Below are 23880 nucleotides of genomic sequence, written 5' to 3' on the forward strand. Positions count from 1 at the left end.
CCACATGGCTGGGAACCATATATCACATATTACAGGGCAGAGTGGTGAGCTGCCCTGTTGACAGACTGGTCTACAGATTGGGCCTGACTGGGAAGGCTAGAGGGCTGGAAATACTCACTAAGCAATGTGTGTGTGTGTGTGTGTGTGTGTGTATATATATATATATGGTACCACTCCAGTGAGTTTTACACCGTATAACCGGCACTTTACAACGACAGACATAAGTTACAGAACCAACTAGCTAGCTGCAGTATTTCAAAATGATTTCAATAATTTTTATTATGTACAATAAACGTCGTTCTGCGTCCCAGAGGAGATGTTTCCCAGTGTTATTCTACCTGAATATATTGGCAGATATAGACTAGTGATACGCAGAGTTATTTGGTGAATGAAACATACAATAGAATAGCATGAATAAATAAATACACCAACGGAATAATCTTGGTCCATTTTAATACCTAACTGAATCCAACCAACTGTGTTTTATGTGGATTGGCTCAGTGGTAAGCAGCAACACAAATTAGACAGAGAGACTTACAGTTAGTCATTTAGCAGACACTCTTATCCAGAGAGACTTACAGTTAGTCATTTAGCAGACACTCTTATCCAGAGAGACTTACAGTTAGTCATTTAGCAGACACTCTTATCCAGAGGGACTTACAGTTAGTCATTTAGCAGACACTCTTATCCAGAGAGACTTACAGTTAGTCATTTAGCAGACACTCTTATCCAGAGAGACTTACAGTTAGTCATTTAGCAGACACTCTTATCCAGAGGGACTTACAGTTAGTCATTTAGCAGACACTCTTATCCAGAGGGACTTACAGTTAGTCATTTAGCAGACACTCTTATCCAGAGAGACTTACAGTTAGTCATTTAGCAGACACTCTTATCCAGAGAGACTTTCAGTTAGTGCATTCATCTTAAGATAGCTAGGTGGGACAACCACATTTCACAGTCAGTACATTTTCCCTCAATAAGTTAGATATCAGCAAAGTAAGTACTAGTAGGAAAATAAAAGTGTGAGTTTTATTTTTTAAATATATATTTTTTTTGTGGGGGGGATTAATAAACCAGAACAAACCTTTTGTTTGAGCTGAAAGACAGTAATCTTGATCTGGTGGAAGTCTTCACATGTAGCAGAGCATTCCCCAGCCTTCATCACGTTGTCTGACGTCTCAAACAGGCGAGCTGCTGAGTGGGTGCAGAAAACAGAAAAAGCTTACTACATTTAAAAAAATATATATATATAGACCCACCAAAAGCCATCACAGTGACATCAGAAAGAATTCATACCCGTTGACCTTTTCCACATTTTGTTGTGTTACAGCCTGAATTTAAAATGGATTACATTTAGATTGTTTTGTCACCGGCCTACACATTATACCCTATAATGTAAAAGTGAGATTATGTATTTGGAACTTTTTACAATTTAATAAAACATGAAAAGCTGAAATGTCTTGAGTCAATAAGTATTCGACCTCTTTGTTAAGGCGATGCCCAAATAAGTTCAGGAGTAAATATTTGCTTAACAAGTCACATAATAAGTTGCATGGACTCACTCTGTGTGCAATAATAGTGTTCTACATGATTTTTGAATGACTACCTCCTCTCTGTTTCACACACATTCAAATTATCTGTAAGGTCCCTCAGTTGAGCAGTGAATTTCAAACACAGATTCAACCACAAAGACCAGGGAGGTTTTCCAATTCCTTGTAAAGAAGGACACCTATTGGTAGATGGGAACAAATAAGAAAAGCAGACATTGAATATCCCTTTGAGAATGGCGAAGTTATTAATTACACCCAGTCACTACAAAGATACAGGCGTCCTTCCTAATTCAGTTGCCAGACAGGAAGGAAACAGCTAAGGGATTTCACCAAGAGGTCAAAGGTGACATTAAAACAGCTACAGAGTTTAATGGCTGTGATAGGTGAAAACTGAGGATGGATCAATAGCATCGTAGTTACTCCACAATACTAACCTAATTGACAGAGTGAAGAGGCGACTACGGGATGCTGGCCTTCTAGGCAGAGTTGGAAAGAAAAAGCCATATCTCAGACTGGCCAATAAAAATAAAATATTAAAATGGGCAAAAGAACACAGACACTGGACAGAGGAAGTCATCCCGGAGTCGCCTCTTCACTGTTGACGTTGAGACTGGTGTTTTGTGTGTACTATTTAATGAAGCTGCCAGTTGAGGACTTGTGAGGCGTCTGTTTCTCAAACTAGACACTCTAATGTACTTGTCCTCTTGCTCAGTTGTGCACCGGGGCCTCCCACTCCTCTTTCTATTCTGGTTAGAGCCAGTTTGCGCTGTTCTGTGAAGGGAGTAGTACACAGTGTTGTACGAGATCTTCAGTTTCTTGGCAATTTCTCGCATGGAATTGCCTTGATTTCTCAGAACAAGAATAGACTGACGAGTTTCAGAAGAAAGTTATTTGTTTCTGGCCATTTTGAGCCTGTTATCGAACCCACAAATGCTGATGCTCCAGATACTCAACTAGTCTAAAGAAGGCCAGTTTTATTGCTTCTTTAATCCAGACAAGTTTTCAGCTGTGCTAACATAATTGCAAAAGGGTTTTCTAATGATCAATTAGCCTTTTAAAATGATAAACCTGGATTAGCTAACACAACGTGCCATTGGAACACAGGAGTGATGGTTGCTGATAATGGGCCTCTGTACACCGATGTAGATATTCCATGAATAATCAGCCGTTTCCAGCTAAAATAGTCATTTACAACATTAACAATGTCTACACTGGTATTTCTGATCAATTTAATGTTATTTTAATGGCCCAAAGATGAGCTTTTCTTTCAAAAACAAGGACATTTCTAAGTGACCCCAAACTTTTGAACGGTAGTGTATGGTAATTAGATCTTTCTGTATACAGAATTTTCAACATTTCTAAAAACCTGTTTTCACTTTGTCATTATGGGGTATTGTGTGTAGGTTTGCATTTGAATTCAGGCTGCAACACAACAAAATGTAGAATAGGTCAAGGGGTACGAATACTTTTTGAAGGCACTGTAACTAGTCATTGCTCTTTTACTATTTGAAAGGTATGGCAATAAAAACACAGCTGCGTCACCGGTTTTCTAAAAAGATATCAGAAACAGAGATAGCTGTGGCAAAACCTGAGGGGGATCTTTTGTCCGTCTAGGAATGCTGCAAGTATGTTAAACAAAGACAAATAGTCACAAATAGACTGCGTCCCTAATGGCACCCTATTCCCTTGGTAGTGAGCACCCTATTCCCTTTATAGTGCACTACTTTTGACTAAAGTCTGTGGGTCGTGCACTGTATAGAGAATAGGGGGACATTTGGGACTCATCCATAGTGGGTTCCTAAAGGGTTCTTCGGCTGTCCCCACAGGAGAACACTTTTTGGTTCCAGGTAGAACCATTTTTGGTTCCAGATATAACTATTTTGGGTTCCATGTAGAAACTCTCCGTGGAAAGGGTTCAACATTGAACTCAAAAGGGTTCTACCTGGAACCATAAAGGGTTCTTCAAAGGGTCCTCCTATGGGGACAGCCGAAGAACCCTTTCAGGTTCTGGATAGCAAATTTGTACCCTTTAAGAAAACGGCCGACGCTAGAGGGATGAGTGACTGGCATATATATATGCCGTTAAACATTGTACCTGTGCCCTAGTGTAACGGGTGTCTGGAAATCCTAGAGGGAGGTAGGAAGCTGCTCTAGTAAATATGTAATGGAGCTGTATGTGTTTGTGTTTGGTGTGGGGGGCTTGGGAGCATGAGGGCTGAGTAGCCAATATCGTAGACCACATGCCTTGCTGCTATCAGTGGAGATCAAAGGCAATGTGGTGGGGCTGTGGGGCTGGCAGGGGGGGGGGGTATAGAGTCTAGACTACATGCCTTGCTGTGATCAGTGGAGATCTATAGCTTGACTCTCTGCTGTGATCAGTGGAGATCTATAGCTTGACTCTCTGCTGTGATCAGTGGAGATCTATAGCTTGACTCTCTGCTGTGATCAGTGATGATATATAGCTTGACTCTCTGCTGTGATCAGTGGAGATCTATAGCTTGACTCTCTGCTGTGATCAGTGATGATATATAGCTTGACTCTCTGCTGTGATCAGTGGTGATCTATAGCTTGACTCTCTGCTGTGATCAGTGATGATATATAGCTTGACTCTCTGCTGTGATCAGTGGTGATCTATAGCTTGACTCTCTGCTGTGATCAGTGGTGATCTATAGCTTGACTCTCTGCTGTGATCAGTGGTGATATATAGCTTGACTCTCTGCTGTGATCAGTGGTGATCTATAGCTTGACTCTCTGCTGTGATCAGTGGAGATCTATAGCTTGACTCTCTGCTGTGATCAGTGATGATATATAGCTTGACTCTCTGCTGTGATCAGTGATGATATATAGCTTGACTCCACACGGTTTGGTGTTGTTGATAGATATCAGTGGATCGCAGCACAGGTGAAGGGCGTGAAGCCAAACAGAGAGACAGGGGAGTAGGTAGACAGGGGAGTAGGTAGACAGGGGAGCAGGTAGACAGGGGAGCAGGTAGACAGGGGAGCAGGGAGACAGATAGGGGAGCAGGGAGACAGGGGAGCATAGGCACCGGGGAGTACAGTAGGTAGACAGGGGAGCAGGTAGATAGGGGAGTACAGTAGGTAGACAGGGGAGCAGGTAGACAGGGGAGTACAGTAGGTAGACAGGGGAGCAGGTAGATAGGGGAGTGGAGCAGGTAGACAGGGGAGCAGGTAGACAGGGGAGCAGGGAGACAGGGGAGTACAGTAGGTAGACAGGGGAGCAGGTAGACAGGGGAGCAGGTAGATAGGGGAGTACAGTAGGTAGACAGGGGAGCAGGTAGACAGGGGAGCAGGGAGACAGGGGAGCAGGTAGACGGGGAGAGTACAGTAGGTAGACGGGGGAGTACAGCAGGTAGACGGGGGAGCAGAGCAGGTAGACGGGGGAGCAGAGCAGGTAGACGGGGGAGTAGAGCAGGTAGACGGGGGAGTACAGTAGGTAGACGGGGGAGTAGAGCAGGTAGACGGGGGAGCAGAGCAGGTAGACGGGGGAGTACAGTAGGTAGACGGGGGAGTACAGTAGGTAGACGGGGGAGTAGAGCAGGTAGACGGGGGAGCAGAGCAGGTAGACGGGGGAGCAGAGCAGGTAGACGGGGGAGTACAGTAGGTAGACGGGGGAGCAGAGCAGGTAGACGGGGGAGTACAGTAGGTAGACGGGGAGAGTACAGCAGGTAGACGGGGGAGCAGAGCAGGTAGACGGGGGAGCAGAGCTGGTAGACAGGGAGTAGGTAGACAGGGAGTATAGCAGGTAGACGGGGGAGTAGGTAGACAGGGGAGTAGGGGGGCTGTGGTGTAAAGACCACACACCTTGCTAAGGCTCCACACAATATTATGTTGCTGATAGATCTCAGTGGATCGCAGCACAGGTGAAGGCATGGCTATGATTATTATTCAGCAAAGACCCACAGAATACCTTTAATCAAGCTCACACATCAAGGTTGTTGGGTTTTCCCACCAGCCCCCTCCCTCCCTCCCTCCCTCCCTCCCTCCCAGGTTAACTGCACACTCTTTTCAAGGGAACATAAAAAACAACACTTTAATGATGATGGGGTACTTGCACAACCCTGGGGTGCAAGGCAAGCTATTCCCAAAACCAGATGAAGACAGCTTTGCTTTGAGAGTTTTTCTTTATGTTTTGGGCGAAGTGAAGACTAGATGTATTTTACTGCAGCAAGGCGGGTTGTGGATGAACTTCACAGCTAAAAGTGTGTGTGTGTGTGTGTGTGTATGTGTGTGTGTGTGTGTGTGCGCGTACCTAACTGTTCTCAGTAAGACACACAGTGTGAGTTTAATGTTAGATAAGCTCATAGGAACCAGAGAAAGTAGCAAATGTCCAACCCCTGATCGCTTCCTTTACTAACCTCCTAAAAAAACCTGCAGCAGCTCCTCTTTCTCTGCTGTTTGTTTGAGGCGCATCAGGCAAATTAAAATAGAACAGGAGTGGAGGGGGCAGCTAGCGTTGGGAGAGAGACTCCTTCTGAAATAGGATCATGTGATCTATAATGGATGCCAGGTGTCTGTAGACTACTACGTCCCAAATGGCACCCTATTCCCTACCCCCAAGCCATCCAATGGCACCCTATTCCCTATACCCTTCCCCCAAGCCACCCAATGGCACCCTATTCCCTATACCCTACCCCCAAGCCACCCAATGGCACCCTATTCCCTATACCCTTCCCCCAAGCCATCCAATGGCACCCTATTCCCTATACCCTACCCCCAAGCCATCCAATGGCACCCTATTCCCTATACCCTACCCCCAAGCCATCAAATCGCAATCAAATCGCAAACCCCAATTCTACAGTTGACCGGCCTTGTCCTCATTAGCCCTTCCACCCCTCCTGATATCTCCTAGCCCTTCCGTTCCTCCTGCACCTCACTGGCTCTATGCACACTCATTAGACCCTATCCACACACACACACACACACACACACACACACACACACACACACACACACACACACACACACACACACACACACCCTGATTGCCCAGTCAGTTTTACCCCTACCCACACTGTATTACCTCAATCACATCAACTACCTGGCACCCCCACACATTGACTCAGTACCCGTAATCCTTGTATACAGCCATAATAATTAAACTGCAAAGTTTACACCTGTTATATTCAGCAGCATGTGACCAATAAAATGAGTTTTGATTGTGTAGTGTACTTCTGGGCCATAGTCAAAAGTAGTGCACTATATAGAGAATAGGGTTCCATAGGGCTCTGGTCTAAAGTAGTGCACTATATAGGGAACAGGGTGTCATTTGGGATGTAGCCTAGAGTCCTCTCCTGAGTGGCACAGCGGTCTAAGGCTCTGTATCTCAGTGCTAGAGGTGTCACTACAGACACCCTGGTTCGAATCCAGGCTCTATGTCACGCCCTGACCTTAGAGATCCTTTTTATGTCTCTATTTTGGTTTGGTCAGGGCGTGAGTTGGGGTGGGCATTCTATGTTTTGTGTTCTATGTTTTCTATTTCTGTGTGTTTGGCCGGGTGTGGTTCTCAATCAGAGGCAGCTGTCTATCGTTGTCTCTGATTGAGAACCATACTTAGGTAGCCTTTTCCCACCTGTGTTTGGTGGGTAGTTGTTTTCTGTATTGTTCATTTCCTTACAGAACTGTTCGTTTTCCTCTTTGTTATTTTTTGTTCTAGTGTTCTGATTTTAATAAAATATCATGAACACGTCTCACGCTGCGCTTTGGTCCAGTCATTCACAGGAAGAGGATCGTTACACTCTATGACTACCGGCCGTGATTGGGAGTCCCATAGGGCGGCGCACAATTGGCCCAGCGTTGTCCGGGTTTGGTCGGTGTAGGCCCGTCATTGTAAATAATAATTTGTTCTTAACTGACTTGCCTAGTTAAATAAAGGTTAAAATAAAAAATGTAATCACTGTCAGATGTGCCTTCAGGGTCTGTGTTCAGAAAGCATCTCAGAGTAGGAGTGCTGGTTTAGGATCAGTTTCCCCTTTTAGATCATAATTAATCATTTTATATGGGCAGAGGGGACCTGATCCTAGAATAGCATTCCTACTCTGAGAGGGCCTGGAATGGAATAACCAGAAAAAATGTCGGCCAAAAAAAATCTCCCCCTCACCTCTCTCCCCCTTGGTGCAGGTCTTCCCATCCTCTTCCAGGAAAAAGCCTTTCTCACACTCACACCTGTAGCTCCCTGGAGAGTTCAGACAAACCTGAGAGCACACCGTCATGTTGTTGTTGGCACACTCATCTATGTCTAGAGAGAGAGACGGGAGAGAAAATGGGAGAGAGAAAGGTGGCGAGAGGGGGTGGTGGTGAGAGAGGGGGAGAGAGAGAGAGGGGGTGGTGGTGAGAGAGGGGGAGAGAGAGAGAGAGAAAGGTGGCGAGAGGGGGTGGTGGTGAGAAAGGGGGAGAGAGAGAGAGAGAAAGGTGGCGAGAGGGGGTGGTGGTGAGAGAGGGGGAGAGAGAGAGAGGGGGTGGTGGGGAGAGAGGGGGAGAGTGGTGGTGAGAAAGGGGGAGAGAGAGAGAGGGGGAGAGTGGTGGTGAGAAAGGGGGAGAGTGGTGGTGAGAAAGGGGGAGAGAGAGAGAGGGGGTGGTGGCGAGAGGGGGTGGTGGTGAGAAAGGGGGAGAGAGAGAGAGGGGTGGTGGCGAGAGAGGGGGAGAGTGGTGGTGAGAAAGGGGGAGAGAGAGAGAGGGGGTGGTGGTGAGAGAGGGGGAGAGTGGTGGTGAGAAAGGGGGAGAGAGAGAGAGGGGGTGGTGGTGAGAGAGGGGGAGAGTGGTGGTGAGAAAGGGGGAGAGAGAGAGAGGGGGTGGTGGTGAGAGAGGGAGAGAGAGGGTGGTGGTGACAGGAGAGAGCGAGAGAGAGGGTGGCGGAGAGAGAGGGGGAGAGAGCGAGAGAGAGAGGTGGTGGTGACAGGAGAGAGCGAGAGAGGGGGGGTGGTGAGAGAGGGTAGAGAAAGAGAAAAAGAGGGGGGTGGTGAAGAGAGAGGAGAAAGAAAGAGAAAACACAAAGACGGGCTTGTTCAACTTGTATTCTTAATGCGGTCTATCATGAGAAGTGCCATTTCAAATAAAATGCAATGTGAGACTGCCAGTGTCCAAGCCTGTGGGAGAATGCTACTAAAATAGCAACACTGAAACAAAAAAGGGACTTCAAAGTGAAATATATTATGGACTATGTAGCCGACTATGTAGCCGACTATGTAGCCGACTATGTAGCCGACTATGTAGCCGACTATGTAGCCGACTATGTAGCCGACTATGTAGCCGACTATGTAGCCGACTATGTAGCCGACTATGTAGCCGACTATGTAGCTGAATATTTTGTTGAAAATGTAGCTGAATATTTTGTTGAACATGTAGCTGAATATGTAGCTGGAGAGGGTACAACACTTACTGGAGGCCATACCTGAGTAGTAGTACTTGGCCATGGTTATCTTTGCTCGGTGACTGAGTTAATACAGGGGTGTAGGACCAAAGAAATAGAGTTACTACAATGTACATTTTATGTCTATGTGTGGGACCAGGTCTCACCCAGGCAGTATGGCTTCTCTCTGTTCCGGTGTCGCTCCCGGTCGTAGCGGTAACCAGGGTAACAGGTGCACACAACCCGTCCAAAGTGGTCCGTGCACTGTTGTTCACAGGGGGCGCCATCGCACACGTCATAATCTGTACACACACATCATAATCTGTACACACACGCCATAATCTGTACACACGTCATCATCTGTACACACACATCATAATCTGTAGACACACATAGACGCTTCTATCAGAAACACAGCTAGGACTGAGATACTCCTCCGTCTTACAAACACAGCTAGGACTGACTAACTGCACTATGACAGCACCTAACCTGGTCCCAGATCTGTTTGTGATGTCCAGACATCTCCTACGGTTGGCATAAAACAGATCTGGGACCAGGCTAGATGGCACCAGTTATGTATGAATAGAGCGATCAAACACAGGTCTGATTCCAGTTCCTGCTTTTAGCACATGGTTTCATACTTATTACTGATGTTTATGACACTGCACTTTGAAGTCATTGTCTCTCATGTCTTAATTAAAGCACATTAGTAATTGGAGGACCAATAAAGTTGAATATAATTGAAGTCTCCAGTCACTGAATACTTAGTAAGACGAATGATGCCTTTCATAACAATATGATTATCATATGTCATGCTTGAAGAAAACGCTATAACACAAATTAAGACGGCACTTGCCAATGGACTCATTGTAACAGAACATGTGGTTTAACAAAATCCCACAGTGATGAAATAAGTGTACTTTAAATCCCACAGTGATGAAATAAGTGTACTTCAAAATCACTAAACACCTGGCATGCTTTCTTACGCTCTTTCAGAAAGGTTCAAATAACAGAAAGGTTCAAATTACAGAAAGGTTCAAATTACAGAAAGGTTCAAATTACAGAAAGGTTCAAATTACAGAAAGGTTAAAATTACAGAAGGTTAAAATAACATCATATCAATCTAATGGTTTATGGGCTAAGCCAGAGACACAAACCTATGAACACCAGGGAATGCTTTCTAAAAATATCTAAGCAAACACACAAGAAAGACCAAAGAAAGACATAAAACTACATCCCAAATGGCATCCTATTCCCTACATAGTGCAGTATGTGGCTGGTCAAAAGCAGTGTACTATGTAGGGAATAGGGCGCCATAGGGCTCTGGTCAAAAGTAGTGTACTATGTAGGGAATAGGGTGCCATAGGGCTCTGGTCAAAAGTAGTGTACTATGTAGGGAATAGGGTGCCATAGGGCTCTGGTCAAAAGTAGTGTACTATGTAGGGAATAGGGTGCCATAGGGCTCTGGTCAAAAGTAGTGTACTATGTAGGGAATAGCGTGCCATTTGGGATGCAGATTGGGAACGGTTCATTACCTTCAGGAATGCACTGGCCCAGCACAAACTTAAACCCCTCACAACATTTCTTCCTGAAAAAGATGAAGCAAATCACACACAAAAAAATAGACTCAAAAGATACGCCTTAAACAATTTTACAAAAGTTTTGTGACCCAGAATGTTATTTGTGGTCAAATTAAAAAGGGACAGTTGAAGCTCTCGTTCTACTCATAAATACAATTTGACATGCTCATAACGATTCCTAATGCTAAGTTGTTCTGTGGCTCTGTAGGTGATTATCTGTTATAATGTCATAACCATCTTCTCCTCAAGACTGAGCCAGACATCTGTGTATGCCAGGTATTTTACTATATACACCGGTATTGATGCGCGGAGCGGTTTGGGTTTTTACCTTCAATTAACGATATTTCAATGTGTGGTTTGTTAAGAGGAACGGAAACACCTCAAGAAGTTACGCTGAGGAAAGAGATTCAATCCACTAACTCTAAACACTTCAAGAAGTTACGCTGAGGAAAGAGATTCAATCCACTAACTCTAAACACGTGCTTTGTAACATAGAAACATCTCTATTTTCAGTATTGTAATCTTGAACAGCGTTGGACCAGTAATCGAAAGGTTGCTAGATTGAATCCCCGAGCTGACAAGATAAAAATCTGTCGTTCTGCCCCTGAACAAGGCAGTTAACCCACTGTTCCCCGGTAGGCCGTCATTGTAAATAAGAATATGTTCTTAACTGACTTGCCTAGTTAAATAAAGAAAAAATTAGAAGTATGGGTAGCGCCATCTTGAATTGCCATAGTAACGACTGATGCCAATGGGTCATTAGTAGGAGTGAGTTTTGGCCCAGAGACTAAAAGTGAATTATGTCACCGTGAGGTACCTCAACTAGACCTGAAAGGTTTCTCATAATTTTGACAGCTCTGTCATTGAGATCAGGACAACAATACTGAGGTACAATCACACCCTCACAGGACACGTACATAGATATACTGTACATACCAGACATAGGTACTAGTAAAGGGCACAGGAGTGGAGCAAATGGATTGGCATCAAACACCTGGAAACCATGGAAACCATGTGTTTGATGTATTTGATACCATTCCACTGATTCCGCTCCAGTCATTAACACGAGCCCGTTTTCACCAATTAAGGTGCCATCAACCTCTTGTGGTAAAGGGACTCCTAGTCCTCACCCAGTAGCTCAGATTGTCAGTGATTATTTCCCCTTTGTTCCATGCTTTTTATTTGTTTCCATTCTGACGCTTCCTTTACTAGGCTATAGGCCTAGTGGAATGTTTTAGGCTATAGGCCTAGTGGAATGTTTTAGGCTATAGGCCTAGTGGAATGTTTTAGGCTATAGGCCTAGTGGAATGTATTTTTATTTATTTTTATTTCACCTTTATTTAACCAGGTAGGCTAGTTGAGAACACGTTCTCATTTACAACTGTGACCTGGCCAAGATAAAGCAAAGCAGTTCGACACATACAACACAGAGTTACACTTGGAATAAACAAACACAGTCAATAATACAGTAGAATTTAAAAAAAATCTATTTACAGTAAATGCAAATGAGGTAAGATAAGAGAGGTAAGGCAATAAATAGGCCATGGTGCCGAAGTAATTACAATATAGCAATTAAACACTGGAATGGTAGAATGTGCAGAAGATTAATGTGCAAGTAGAGATACTGGGGTGCAAAGGAGCAAGATAAGTAAATAAATAAATACAGTATGGGGATGAGGTAGTTGGATGGGCTGTTTACAGATGGGCTATGTACAGGTGCAGTGATCTGTGAGCTGCTCTGACAGCTGGTGCTTAAAGCTAGTGAGGGAGATATGGGTCTCCAGCTTCAGTGATTTTTGCAGTTCGTTCCAGTCATTGGCAGCAGAGAACTGGAAGGAAAGGCGGCCAAAGGAGGAATTGGTTTTGGGGATGACCAGTGAAATATACCTGCTGGAGCGCGTGCTACGGATGGGTGCTGCTATGGTGACCAGTGAGCTGAGATAAGGCTTTACCTAGCAGAGATTTGTAGATGACCTGGAGCCAGTGGGTTTGGTGACGAATATGAAGCGATGGCCAGCCAACAAGAGCGTACAGGTCGCAGTGATGGGTGGGTAATATATGGGGCTTTGGTGACAAAACGGATGGCACTGTGATAAACTGCATCCAATTTGTTGAGTAGAGTGTTGGAGACTATTTTATGGATGACATCGCCGAAGTCAAAGGATCGGTAGAATGGTCAGTTTTACGAGGGTATGTTTGGCAGCATGAGTGAAGGATGCTTTGTTGCGAAATAGGAGGCCGATTCTAGATTTAATTTTGGATTGGACATGGTTAATGTGAGTCTGGAAGGAGAGTTTACAGTCTAGCCAGACACCTAGGTATTTGTAGTGTCCACATATTCTAAGTCAGAACCGTCCAGAGTAGTGACGCTGGACGGGCGGACAGGTGTGGGCAGTGATCGGTTAAAGAGCATGCACTTAGTTTTACTTGCATTTAAGAGCATTTGGAGGCCACGGAAGGAGAGTTGTATGGCACTGAAGCTCGTCTGGAGGTTAGTTAATACAGTGTCCAAAGAAGGGCCAGAAGTATACAGAATGGTGTCGTCTGTGTAGAGGTGGATCAGAGAATCACCAGCAGCGAGAGCGACATCATTGATGTATACAGAGAAGAGAGTCGGCCTGAGAATTGAACCCTGGGCACCCCCATAGACTGCCAGAGGTCCGGACAACAGGCCCTCCGATTTGACACACTGAACTCTATCAGAGAAGTAGTTGGTGAACCAGGCGATGCAATCATTTGAGAAACCAAGGCTGTTGAGTCTGCCAATAAGAATGTGGTGATTGACAGAGTCGAAAGACTTGGCCAGGTCGATGAATACGGCTACACAGTAATGTCTCTTATCGATGGCGGTTATGATATATTTTAGGACCTTGAGAATGGCTGAGGTGTACCCATGACCAGCTCTGAAACCAGATTGCATAGCGGAGAAGGTACGGTGGGATTCGAAATGGTCGGTAATCTGTTTGTTGACTTGGCTTTCGAAGACCTTAGAAAGGCAGGGTAGGAAAGATATAGGTCTGTATTAGGCTATAGGCCTAGTGGAATGTATTAGGTTATAGGCCTAGTGGAATGTGTGTAAGAAGAATTTGAGGTTGTAAAAGCCAATTGTTATTATATATGTCTTATTATATTCTTATAACATTTTGTAATTGCAGTTACATTTTCATTACAATATGATTGTTGTATACAATATCATGGTTATGATAGCTTGCACTTTGTTTTCAGGTTTGAATGAAATAATGTATTCTCTTAACCTTATTCTTTCACTAAAGTTATTGTTGTATTCATATTATATTACTTGTCTTTCCTTATCAAATTTAAGACAAAATAAAATGTATAATATGTTTGTACAAAACAAATAATATTGCCCTCATAACAGCCTCAATTCGTCAGGGCATGGAATTTACAAGGTGTCGAAAGCATTCCACAGGGATGCTGGCCAATGTTGACTCCAATGCTTCCCACAGTTGTGCCAAGTTGGCTGGATGTTCTTTGGGTGGAGGACCATGCTTGATACACAAGGGAAACTGTTGTGTGTGAAAAACCCAGCAGTGTTGCAGTTCTTGACACGCTCAAACTGGTGCGCCTGGCACCTACTACCATACCCTGTTCAAAAGCACTTAAATCTTTTGTCTTGCCCATTCAACATCTGAAAGGCACACACACACAATCCATGTCTCAATTGTCTCAAGGCTTAAAACTCCTTCTTTAACCTGTTTCCTCCCCTTCATCTGCACTGATTGAAGGGGATTTAACAAGTGACATCAATATCAAATCAAAGTTTATTTGTCACGTGCGCCGAATACAACAGGTGTAGTAGACCTTACAGTGAAATGCTTACTTACAGGCTCTAACCAATAGTGCAAGAAATGTATTAGGTGAACAATAGGGAGGTAAAGAAATAAAACAGTAAAAAGACAGTGAAAAATAACATTAGCGAGGCTATTAAGGTAGCGAGGCTACATACAGAGACCGGTTAGTCAGGCTGATTGAGGTAGTATGTACATGTCGATATGGTTAAAGTGACTATGCATATATGATGAACAGAGAGTAGCAGTAGCGTAAAAGAGGGGTTGGCGGGTGGTGGGTGGAGGGACACAATGCAGATAGCCCGGTTAGCCAATGTGCGGGAGCACAGGTTGGTCGGCCCAATTGAGGTAGTATGTACATGAATGTATAGTTAAGGGATCATAGCTTTCACCTGGAATCACCTGGTCAGTCTACGTCATGGAAAGAACAGGTGTTCCTAAGGTTTTGTACACTCAGTGTACATGTTTAATATACTATCCAGATTAGAAAGTGTATGATCACAGAACATTCCATGGAATTCCAGGAAATTACCACCAGTCACTAAAACGGCTATTCACAGTAAAAGGTTTTTGCTATTCTGATTTCAGATGATCAATCCTTAAAACGGAAGAGTCAATATGCTCAATAACATGTTTCTCTTCATTATGAAGTTGTGTAAATGACAGTTGTTTGGGGAAAAAAGCCAATAAAGATACACATTTTCAGAGGTGATTTTGACTGATTACCATCTGATTGATGTGGTACTATTGCATTGATGTGGTACTTGAAAGGGCTGTTTGAAAGGGCTGTTTCTCAGCTTTCAAAATACAGTGCATTCGGAAAGTATTCAGACAACTTGACTTTTCCCACATTTTGTTACGTTACAGCCTTATTCTAAAATGTATGAAATTGTTTTTATTCCTCATCAATCTACACACAATACCCCATAATGACAAACAAAAACAGGTTTAGCCAATTTTGCTAATTTATTACAAATCAAAAACAAATAAAAAAAGATCACATTTATATAAGTTTTCAGACCCTTTACTCAGTACTTTGTTGAAGCACCTTTGGCTGCGATTACTGCCTCAAATTATTTTTGGGTACGATGCTATAAGCTTGGCACACCTATATTTGGGGAGTTTCTCCCATTCTTCTATGCAGATCCTCTCAAGCTCTGTCACGTTGGATGGGGAGCGTCGCTGCACAGCTATTTCCAGATCTCTCCAGAGATGTTCGATGGGGTTCAAGTTCGGGCTCTGGCTGGGTCACTGAAGGACATTCAGAGACTCGTCCTGAAGCCACTCCTGCGTTGTCTTGGCTGTGTGCTTAGGGTCGTTGTACTGTTGGAAGGTGAACCTCCGCCCCAGTCTGTGGTCCTGAGGGCTCTGGAGCAGGTTTCCATCAAATATCTCTGTACTTTGCTTTGTTCATCTTTCCCTTGATCCTGACTAGTCTCCCCGTTCTTGTACCTGAAAAACATCCCCACAGCATAATGCCACCACCATGCTTCACCGTAGGGATGATGCCAGGATTCCTCCAGACATGACGCTTGGCATTCAGGCCGAAGACTTCAATCTTGGTTTCAGCAGACCAGAGAATCTTGTTTCTCATGGTCTGAGAGTCCTTTATGTGCCTTTTGGCAAACTAAGTGGGCTGTCATGTGCTTTTTACTGAGGAGTGGCTTCTGTCTGGCAACTCTACCATAAAGGTCTGATTGGTGGAGTGTTGCAGAGAATGGTTGTCCTTCTGGAATGTTCTCCCATCTCCACAGAGGAACTCTGGAGCTCTGTCAGAGTGACCATCGGTTCTTGGTCATCTCCCTGACCAAGGCCCTTCTCCCCCGATTGCTCAGTTTGGCTGGGCGGCCAGCTCTAGGAAGCTCTAGTCTAGGTCTAGTCTCCATTTCAGAATGATGGAGGCTACTGTGTTCTTGGGAACCTTCAATACTGCAGAAATGTTTGGTACCCTTCCCCAGATCTGTGCCTCGACACAATCCTGTCTCTGTGCTCCATGGACATTTCCTTCGACCTCATGGCCTGGTTTTTGCTCTGACATGCGCTGTCAACTGTGGGACTTTATATGACAGCTGTGTGCCTTTCCAAATCATGTCCAATCAAATGAATTTATTACAAGTGGACTCCAATCCAGTTGTAGAAACATCTCAAGGATGATCAATGGAAACAGGATGCGCTTGAGCTCAATTTCGAGTCTCATAGAAAAGGGTCTGAATAAAAAAGGTATTTCATTACGGGGTATTGTGTGTAGATTGATGAGGGGAAAAAAATATTGAATACATTTTAGAATAAGGCTCTAACGTAACAAAACGTGGAAAAATACAAGGGGTCTGAATACTTTCTGAATGCCCTGTATGTATCATGTTTTCATATAGGTTTAACACCAGCAAAGAACTCTCATTAATGTAGGCAGTGGTGGACCCAAATCAAATCAAATTGTATTATTCACGTGAGCCGAATAAAATAGGTGTAGACCTTACAGTGAAATGCTTACTTACGAGCCCCTAACCAACAACGCAGTTTAAAAAAAAATATGGATAAGAATGAGAAATTAAAGTAACAAGTAATTAAAGAGCAGCAGTAAAATAACAATAGCGAGACTATATACAGGGGGGTACCAGTACAGAGTCAATGTGCGAGGGGCACCGGTTAGTTGAGGTAATATGTACATGTAGGTAGAGTTATTAAAGTGACTATGCATAGATGATAACAACAGAGAGTAGCAGCGGTGAAAAAGAGGGTGAGATGGGGGTGGGGGCAATGCAAGTAGTCTGGGTGACTGGAGTCTCTAACCGATTTTATTGAAGACTCATGTTAAAAGGAACCACCAGCTTTCATATGTTCTGAGCAAGGAACTTAAATGTTAGCTTTTTTACATGGCACATATTGTACTTTTACTTTCTTCTCCAACACATTGTTTTTGCATTATTTAAACCAAATTGAACATGTTTCATTATTTATTTGAGACTAAATTGGATTTTATTGATATATTATATTAAGTTAAAAATAAGTGTTCATTCAGTATTGCTGTAATTGTCATTACTACAGATATATACACATATATATTATATACAGAAAAAAAGTACGATTAATCGGTATCGGCTTTTTTTGGTCCTCCATTAATCGATATCGGCGTTGAAAAATCATAAATCGGTCGACCTCTACTCTGTAGTGCCTTGCGGTCGGAGGCCGAGCAGTTGCCTTACCAGGCAGTAACGCAACCAGTCAGGATGCTCTCGATGATGCACCTGTAGAACCTTTTGAGGATCTGAGGTACCATGCCAAATCTTTTCAGTCTCCTGAGGGGGAATAGGTTTTGTCGTGCCCTCTTCACGACTGTCTTGGTGTGCTTGGACCATGTTAGTTTGTTGGTGATGTGGACACCAATGAACTTGAAGCTCTCAACCTGCTCCACTGCAGCCCTGTCGATGAGAATGGGAGAGTGCTCGGTCCTCTTTTTCCTGTAGTCCACAATCATCTCATTTGTCTTGATCACGTTGAGGGAGAGGTTGTTATGCTGGCACCACACGGCCAGGTCTCTGACCTCCTCCCTATAGGCTGTCTCGTCGTTGTCGTGATCAGGCCTACCACTGTTGTGTCATCGGCAAACTTAAATGATGGTGTTGTAGTCGTGCCTGGCCGTGCAGTCATGAGTGAACAAGGAGTATAGGAGGGGACTGAGCACGCACCCCTGAGGGGCCCCAGTGTTGAGGATCAGCGTGGCGGATGTGTTACCTACCCTTACCTGGGGGCGGCCCGTCAGGAAGTCCAGGATCCAGTTGCAGAGGGAGGTGTTTAGTCCCAGGGTCCTTAGCACATAGGTGTTAATTTTGTCCAGGTGGGAAAGGGCAGTGTGGAGTGCAACAGATATTGCATCATCTATGGATCTGTTGGGGCGGTATGCAAATTGGAGTGGATCTAGGGTTTCTGGGATAATGGTTTTATGTGAGCCATGATCAGCCTTTCAAAGCACTTCATGGCTACAGACGTGAGTGCTACGGGTCGGTAGTCATTTAGGCAGGTTACCTTAGTGTTCTTGGGCATAGGGACTATGGTGGTCTTAAAACATGTTGGTGTTACAGTCTGGCCCTGCGAATGTTGACCTGTTTAAAGGTTTTACGCACATCGGCTGCGGAGAGCGTGATCAGGAACAACTGGTGCTCTCATGCATGTTTCAGTGATATTTGCCTCAAAGCGAGCATATAAGTAGTTTAACTCGTCTGGTAGGCTCGTGTCACTGGGCAACTCTTGGCTGGGCTTCCCTTTTTAGTCTGTAATGGTTTGCAAGCCCTGCCACATCTGACGAGCGTAAGAGCTGGTGTAGTACGATTCAATCTTAGTCCTTTATTGACGCTTTGCCTGTTTGATGGTTCGTCAGAGGGCATAGCGGGATTTCTTATAAGCTTCCGGGTTAGAGTCCTGCTCCTTGAAAGCGGCAGCTCTAGCCTTTAGCTCAGTGCAGATGTTGCCTGTAATCCATGGCTTCTGGTTGGGGTATGTACGTACGGTCACTGTGAGGACGACGTCATCGATGCACTTATTGATGAAGGCACTGACTTGATGTCATACTTGAGTAAAAGTATAGATACCTTAATAGAAAGTTTCTCAAGTTTAAGTCACCCAGTAAAATATTCCTTGAGTAAGTCTAAAAGTTTTTGGTTTTAAATATACCTGAGAATCAATAGTAAATGTAATTGCTAAAATATACCTAAGTATCAAAAGTAAATTCCTTATATTAAGCAAAGCAGGCAGCTACATTTTCTTGTTTTTAAAATCTACATATAGCCAGGGGCACACTCCAACACTCAGACATTATTTACAAAAGATGCATGTGTGTTTAGTGAGTCCGCCAGACCATAGGCAGTAGGGATGGCCACGTGTTATCTTGATAAGTGAGTGAATTTCACAATTGTTCTGTCCTGCTAAGCATTCAAAATGTAACAAGGGAAAATGTATGGAGTAAAACATACAATATTTTCTATAGGAATGTAGTGAAGTAAAAGTAGTCCAAAATATAAATTGTAAAGTACAGATACCCCGAAATACTAATTATTACACCACAGGGCAGAGGCCATGGTCTATGGTCTCAGTAAATTCAGGAATTCCAAATCTCTCCTACTGATGCAACAATGCATGTGATATGCAAATCCAGCACATGTAATGTCCATTTTTATACAGTGGGGAGAACAAGTATTAGATACACTGCCGATTTTGCAGGTTTTCCTACTTACAAAGCATGTAGAGGTCTGTTATTTTTATCCCTGATGTCCTTACACAGCTCTCTGGTCTTGGCCATTGTGGAGAGGTTGGAGTCTGTTTGATTGAGTGTATGGACAGGTGTCTTTTTTACAGGTAACGAGTTCAAACAGGTGCAGTTAATACAGGTAATGAGTGGAGAACAGGAGGGCTTCTTAAAGAAAAACTAACAGGTCTGTGAGAGCCGGAATTCTTAGTGGGTAGGTGATCAAATACTTACTGTATGTCATGCAATAAAATGCAAATTAATTACTTAAAAATCATACAATGTGATAGGGTGGATTTTTGTTTTAGATTCTGTCTCTCACAGTTGAAGTGTACCTATGATAAAAATTACAGACCTCTACATGCTTTGTAAGTAGGAAAACCTGCAAAATCGGCAGTATATCAAATACTTGTTCTCCCCACTGTAGTTGATTACGTTTGCTACTTGAGTAATTTTCCTCCCTCTCCTCCTGTTGCATGATGCTCCCCGCACCAAGCCCTGCCCTCTGTCACTCAAGGAGAGCACGTTGTTGCTCGACCATGGAGTAATGAGAGCACGTTGTTGCTCGACCATGGAGTAATGAGAGCACGTTGTTGCTCGACCATGGAGTAATGAGAGCACGTTGTTGCTCGACCATGGAGTAATGAGAGCACGTTGTTGCTCGACCATGGAGTAATGAGAGCACTTCACTTGCCGTTCACTCTGGCGTCTGCATGGTCAGATAGCGCTGTTGAATTACACTATTCATTTGTGTATCTTACGGTTTGCAAATTACAGTCTGCAATTTTGTATTTTCTTAGCAAGTTGTGGCTAAAATAAATTGTGCTAGCCGCTAATGCTAATAGCTAGTTAGCTAGCTTGCTAAATGTACTATCTAATACTAGCTAATACAGCCTGGGACCAGTGCTAGTGTAGGCTTAGATAAGTATATTATTTGTGCAACGGTATCTTATAAAAGAGATGAGAATGGAGAAAGCCCCATTGAAATCACGTATAATTTTAAACTCTACATTCTTGAACTACTCATAAATCATATTTAGAACTTTTATTAGTCAAAAACATAAAATACTGTCAAATACCATCATACTGCCAAGAAGGCAGATTTCTGTGCTTTCTCTGGCCTGTTGTGTAGCACTAGGCTCAGATCAGAGGGAGTAACCCATTGAATTACAGTCAGTCTGCTGCAACTCCTGATAGAGAGAGGGCCCGCAACTGCTATAGTGAATACTTTGACCCTCAAATCCTCCACTTTACACAGTTGTAAATGATTCACCACAACACAAAAGAGATTTGTGAGTTACTGGAAGATTATGGAATTGAAGTATAAATATTACTGTAGAATACAACGTAAAAACGGTATTATACATTACAGATTGTTTATATTAAGACGAGGCTTGGGGTTCTATCTTCTAATATCCTTTAAAACCATATGAATCACTCTCATAGCACCTCATCACATTGGCCTAGCATAAAGCCCAAGACACCTAACACCAACGTGATGCTGAGGCTGAGGACAGTGAACTATAATGAAATGGTGGACGGGAGGTAGGACGTATTTTTAGAGACAATGTTCTCCCATCCCCTCCTCTTCTCCCACAAGGAGCTAATACCAACACAGAGCAACACAGATCTGCTACAGAGGCCTTGCTATGGAGACCTGCTGTATCTCACACTGCCACGGCTCAAATCTAAGCAACAACACAATTAGGGTTCGGCATAGAATGCACTATTACATGTTATCAGCATGTGTTATGTGCTATAGGCCAGCCTGGCAAAATTAAATAGACGTTTGCTATTTTACGTACATTTTTGTACCTCCATTAAGGATGATATGTTACATTTTGATACAAATGGAATAACGGTCTGGTTACTTAAGACCGAAACTAAAGTGTGGAGGTTGGTTGGACGTATATACCGCAACCGTCTATAAATCCAAAGGTTCCGTGTTCGAGTTGCGTTGGGGATTTGATTTTTATTTGGATCTCTTTTCGTCCTCATTTGGACTAAATCTTTCAAGAGTCCTTAAACATTAAAATACAATTTATAATATGAACACATTTTCACATATAACACACACAAACAGACATAACACACTAACATATTGACCCGATAAATAATCAGTCTAAAAATATATATAGATTCTTCATCTACCATAGTCCAGCACAACTTTCCTATGTATTATATTTACATGGTTTTAAAGTATTGTTTAAATGTATATATTGAAAGGTTTCTGGTTTGCTCAGTTAAATTATTCAATTTCTTTATTGCTCTAAATCGAAATGTTATTTTGCCTATTTCTCTTTTCTGTCTGGATAACACACAGATGGTGGACAATCTATTCCTAGTATTTACTGAATGTCTGTGTCACGCCCTGACCTTAGAGATCCTTTTAATTCTCTATTTGGTTAGGTCAGGGTGTGCCTAGGGTGGGAAATATATGTTTTCTATTTCTTTGTTGGCTGGGTATGGTTCCCAATCAGAGGCATCTGTCTATCGTTGTCTCTGATTGGGGATCATACTTAGGCAGCCTTTTCCACCTGTAGTTTGTGGGATCTTGTTTTTGGTACTGTGCTGTTTAGCTCTACTAGACGTTACGTTTCGTTGTGTATTTTGTTTTCTTTTTCGGTGTTCATTTAATAAATTAAAATGTACGCCTACCACGCTGCACCTTGGTCCGATCCTTCCATCGACGAACGTAACAGAAGATCCCACCACAAACGTACCAAGCAACGTGGCCAGGAGGAGCAGACATCCTGGACATGGGAGGTTATCTTGGACGGTAAGGGATCCTGGACATGGGAGGATATCCGGGACGGGAAGGGATGCTGGACATGGGAGGAGATCCTGGACGGGAAGGGATCCTGGACATGGGAGGATATCTTGGACGGTAAGGGATCCTGGACGTGGGAGGATATATTGGACGGTAAGGGATCCTGGACGTGGGAGGAGATCCAGGCCGAAAAGGATCGCCTTCCATGGGAGAAGACGGAGGCAGCGAGGGAGGAACAACGACCACACTGGAGTTCGCGACCACGACGGAAGCCCGAGAGGCAGCCCCCAAAATGTTTTTTTTGTCTTTTTTTTTGTCTCCAGTGCCCATCCACAGCCCGGTGCATACTGTGCCAGCTCCCCGCACTTCCGTGCGAAAGTGGGCATCTGTCCAGGACGGGTGGTGCCGGCTCAGCGCGCCTGGTCTCCAGTGTGCCTCCTCGGTCCAGGATATCCTGCGCCGGCTCTATGCGCTGTATCTCCGGTGCGCCTTCAAAGCCCAGTGCGTCCTGTGCCAGCTCCCCGCACTTGCCGTGCGAAGGTGGTCCTTTGTCCAGGACGCGTTGTGCCAGCTCTACGCTCCAGACCTCCAGTGCGCCTCCAAGGTCCAGTGATGATCCATGGCCCGGAGCCTCCAGTGATGATCCATGGCCCGAAGCCTCCAGTGATGATCCATGGACCGGAGCCTCCAGTGAAAGTCAAAACAGAAAATGTGTGTCAGTCTATCTCTTGTGAAAACAGTGAACAACTTGTGAACATTTCTGAATTATAATATATACTGTGGAGACATGGCCCGGAGCCTCCAGTGATGATCCATGGCCCGGAGCCTCCAGTGATGATCCATGGCCCGGAGCCTCCAGTGACGATCCATGGCCCGGAGCCTCGAGTGACGATCCATGGCCCGGAGCCTCCAGTGACGATCCATGGCCCGGAGACTCCAGCGACGGTCTGCGGTCCAGAGCCTCCAGCGAGGGTTCCCAGTCCGGAGCCTTCTGCGACGATCTACGGTTCGGAGTCCCTGGCAACGATCTACGATCCGAAGTCCTCGGCAACGATCTACGGTCCGCAGTCCCCGGCAACGATCTACGGTCCGGAGTCCCCGGCGATGATCCACGGTTCGATTCCTCCGGCGACGATCCCCACACCAGAGGCGCCACCGAAGTTGGCCGAGCCACGAGCGTAGCTGGGTCTGCGTCCTGCACCGGTGCCGCCACCTAGCGTAGATGTCCACACGGACCAGCCCCTATAGTTTCAGGATTGAGGCCGGAGTCCACACCTTGGGGGGGGGGGGGGGTACTGTCACGCCATGACCTTAGAGATCCTTTTAATTCTCTATTTGGTTAGGTCAGGGTGTGACTAGGGTGGGCAATCTATGTTTTCTATTTCTTTGTTGGCCGGGTATGGTTCCCAATCAGAGTCTATCGTTGTCTCTGATTGAGGATCATACTTAGGCAGCCTTTTTCCACCTGTAGTTTGTGGGATCTTGTTTTTGGTACTTTGCTGTTTAGCCCTACTAGACGTTACGTTTCATTTTTTATATATATTTTTCTTTTCGGTGTTCATTTAAT

General features: G+C 44.3%; 1 protein-coding gene across 4 annotated transcripts in view; it reads right to left on the reverse strand.

Moving 5' to 3' along the window:
* ccbe1 (collagen and calcium binding EGF domains 1) overlaps positions 1 to 23880 on the reverse strand; it is a 100909-nt gene that overhangs the window by 18311 nt on the left and 58718 nt on the right. The window contains exons 1-5 of one of the 4 annotated variants that reach the window (XM_071341459.1): positions 19533 to 19623; positions 10451 to 10503; positions 9083 to 9217; positions 7668 to 7805; positions 1085 to 1191 (exon numbers count right to left, since the gene is read on the reverse strand). In XM_071341459.1, the coding sequence (XP_071197560.1) occupies positions 1085 to 1191; positions 7668 to 7805; positions 9083 to 9217; positions 10451 to 10503; positions 19533 to 19597 (498 nt within the window). In that variant the 5' untranslated portion in view covers positions 19598 to 19623. Of the gene's footprint in view, positions 1 to 1084; positions 1195 to 7667; positions 7806 to 9082; positions 9218 to 10450; positions 10504 to 19532; positions 19624 to 23880 lie in introns of those variants that run through there. The other 3 variants (XM_071341450.1, XM_071341442.1, XM_071341432.1) reach the window with 3 other exon arrangements.

This window comes from Salvelinus alpinus, chromosome 1 (assembly GCF_045679555.1).
Source record: "Salvelinus alpinus chromosome 1, SLU_Salpinus.1, whole genome shotgun sequence".
Taxonomy (NCBI): domain Eukaryota; kingdom Metazoa; phylum Chordata; class Actinopteri; order Salmoniformes; family Salmonidae; genus Salvelinus; species Salvelinus alpinus.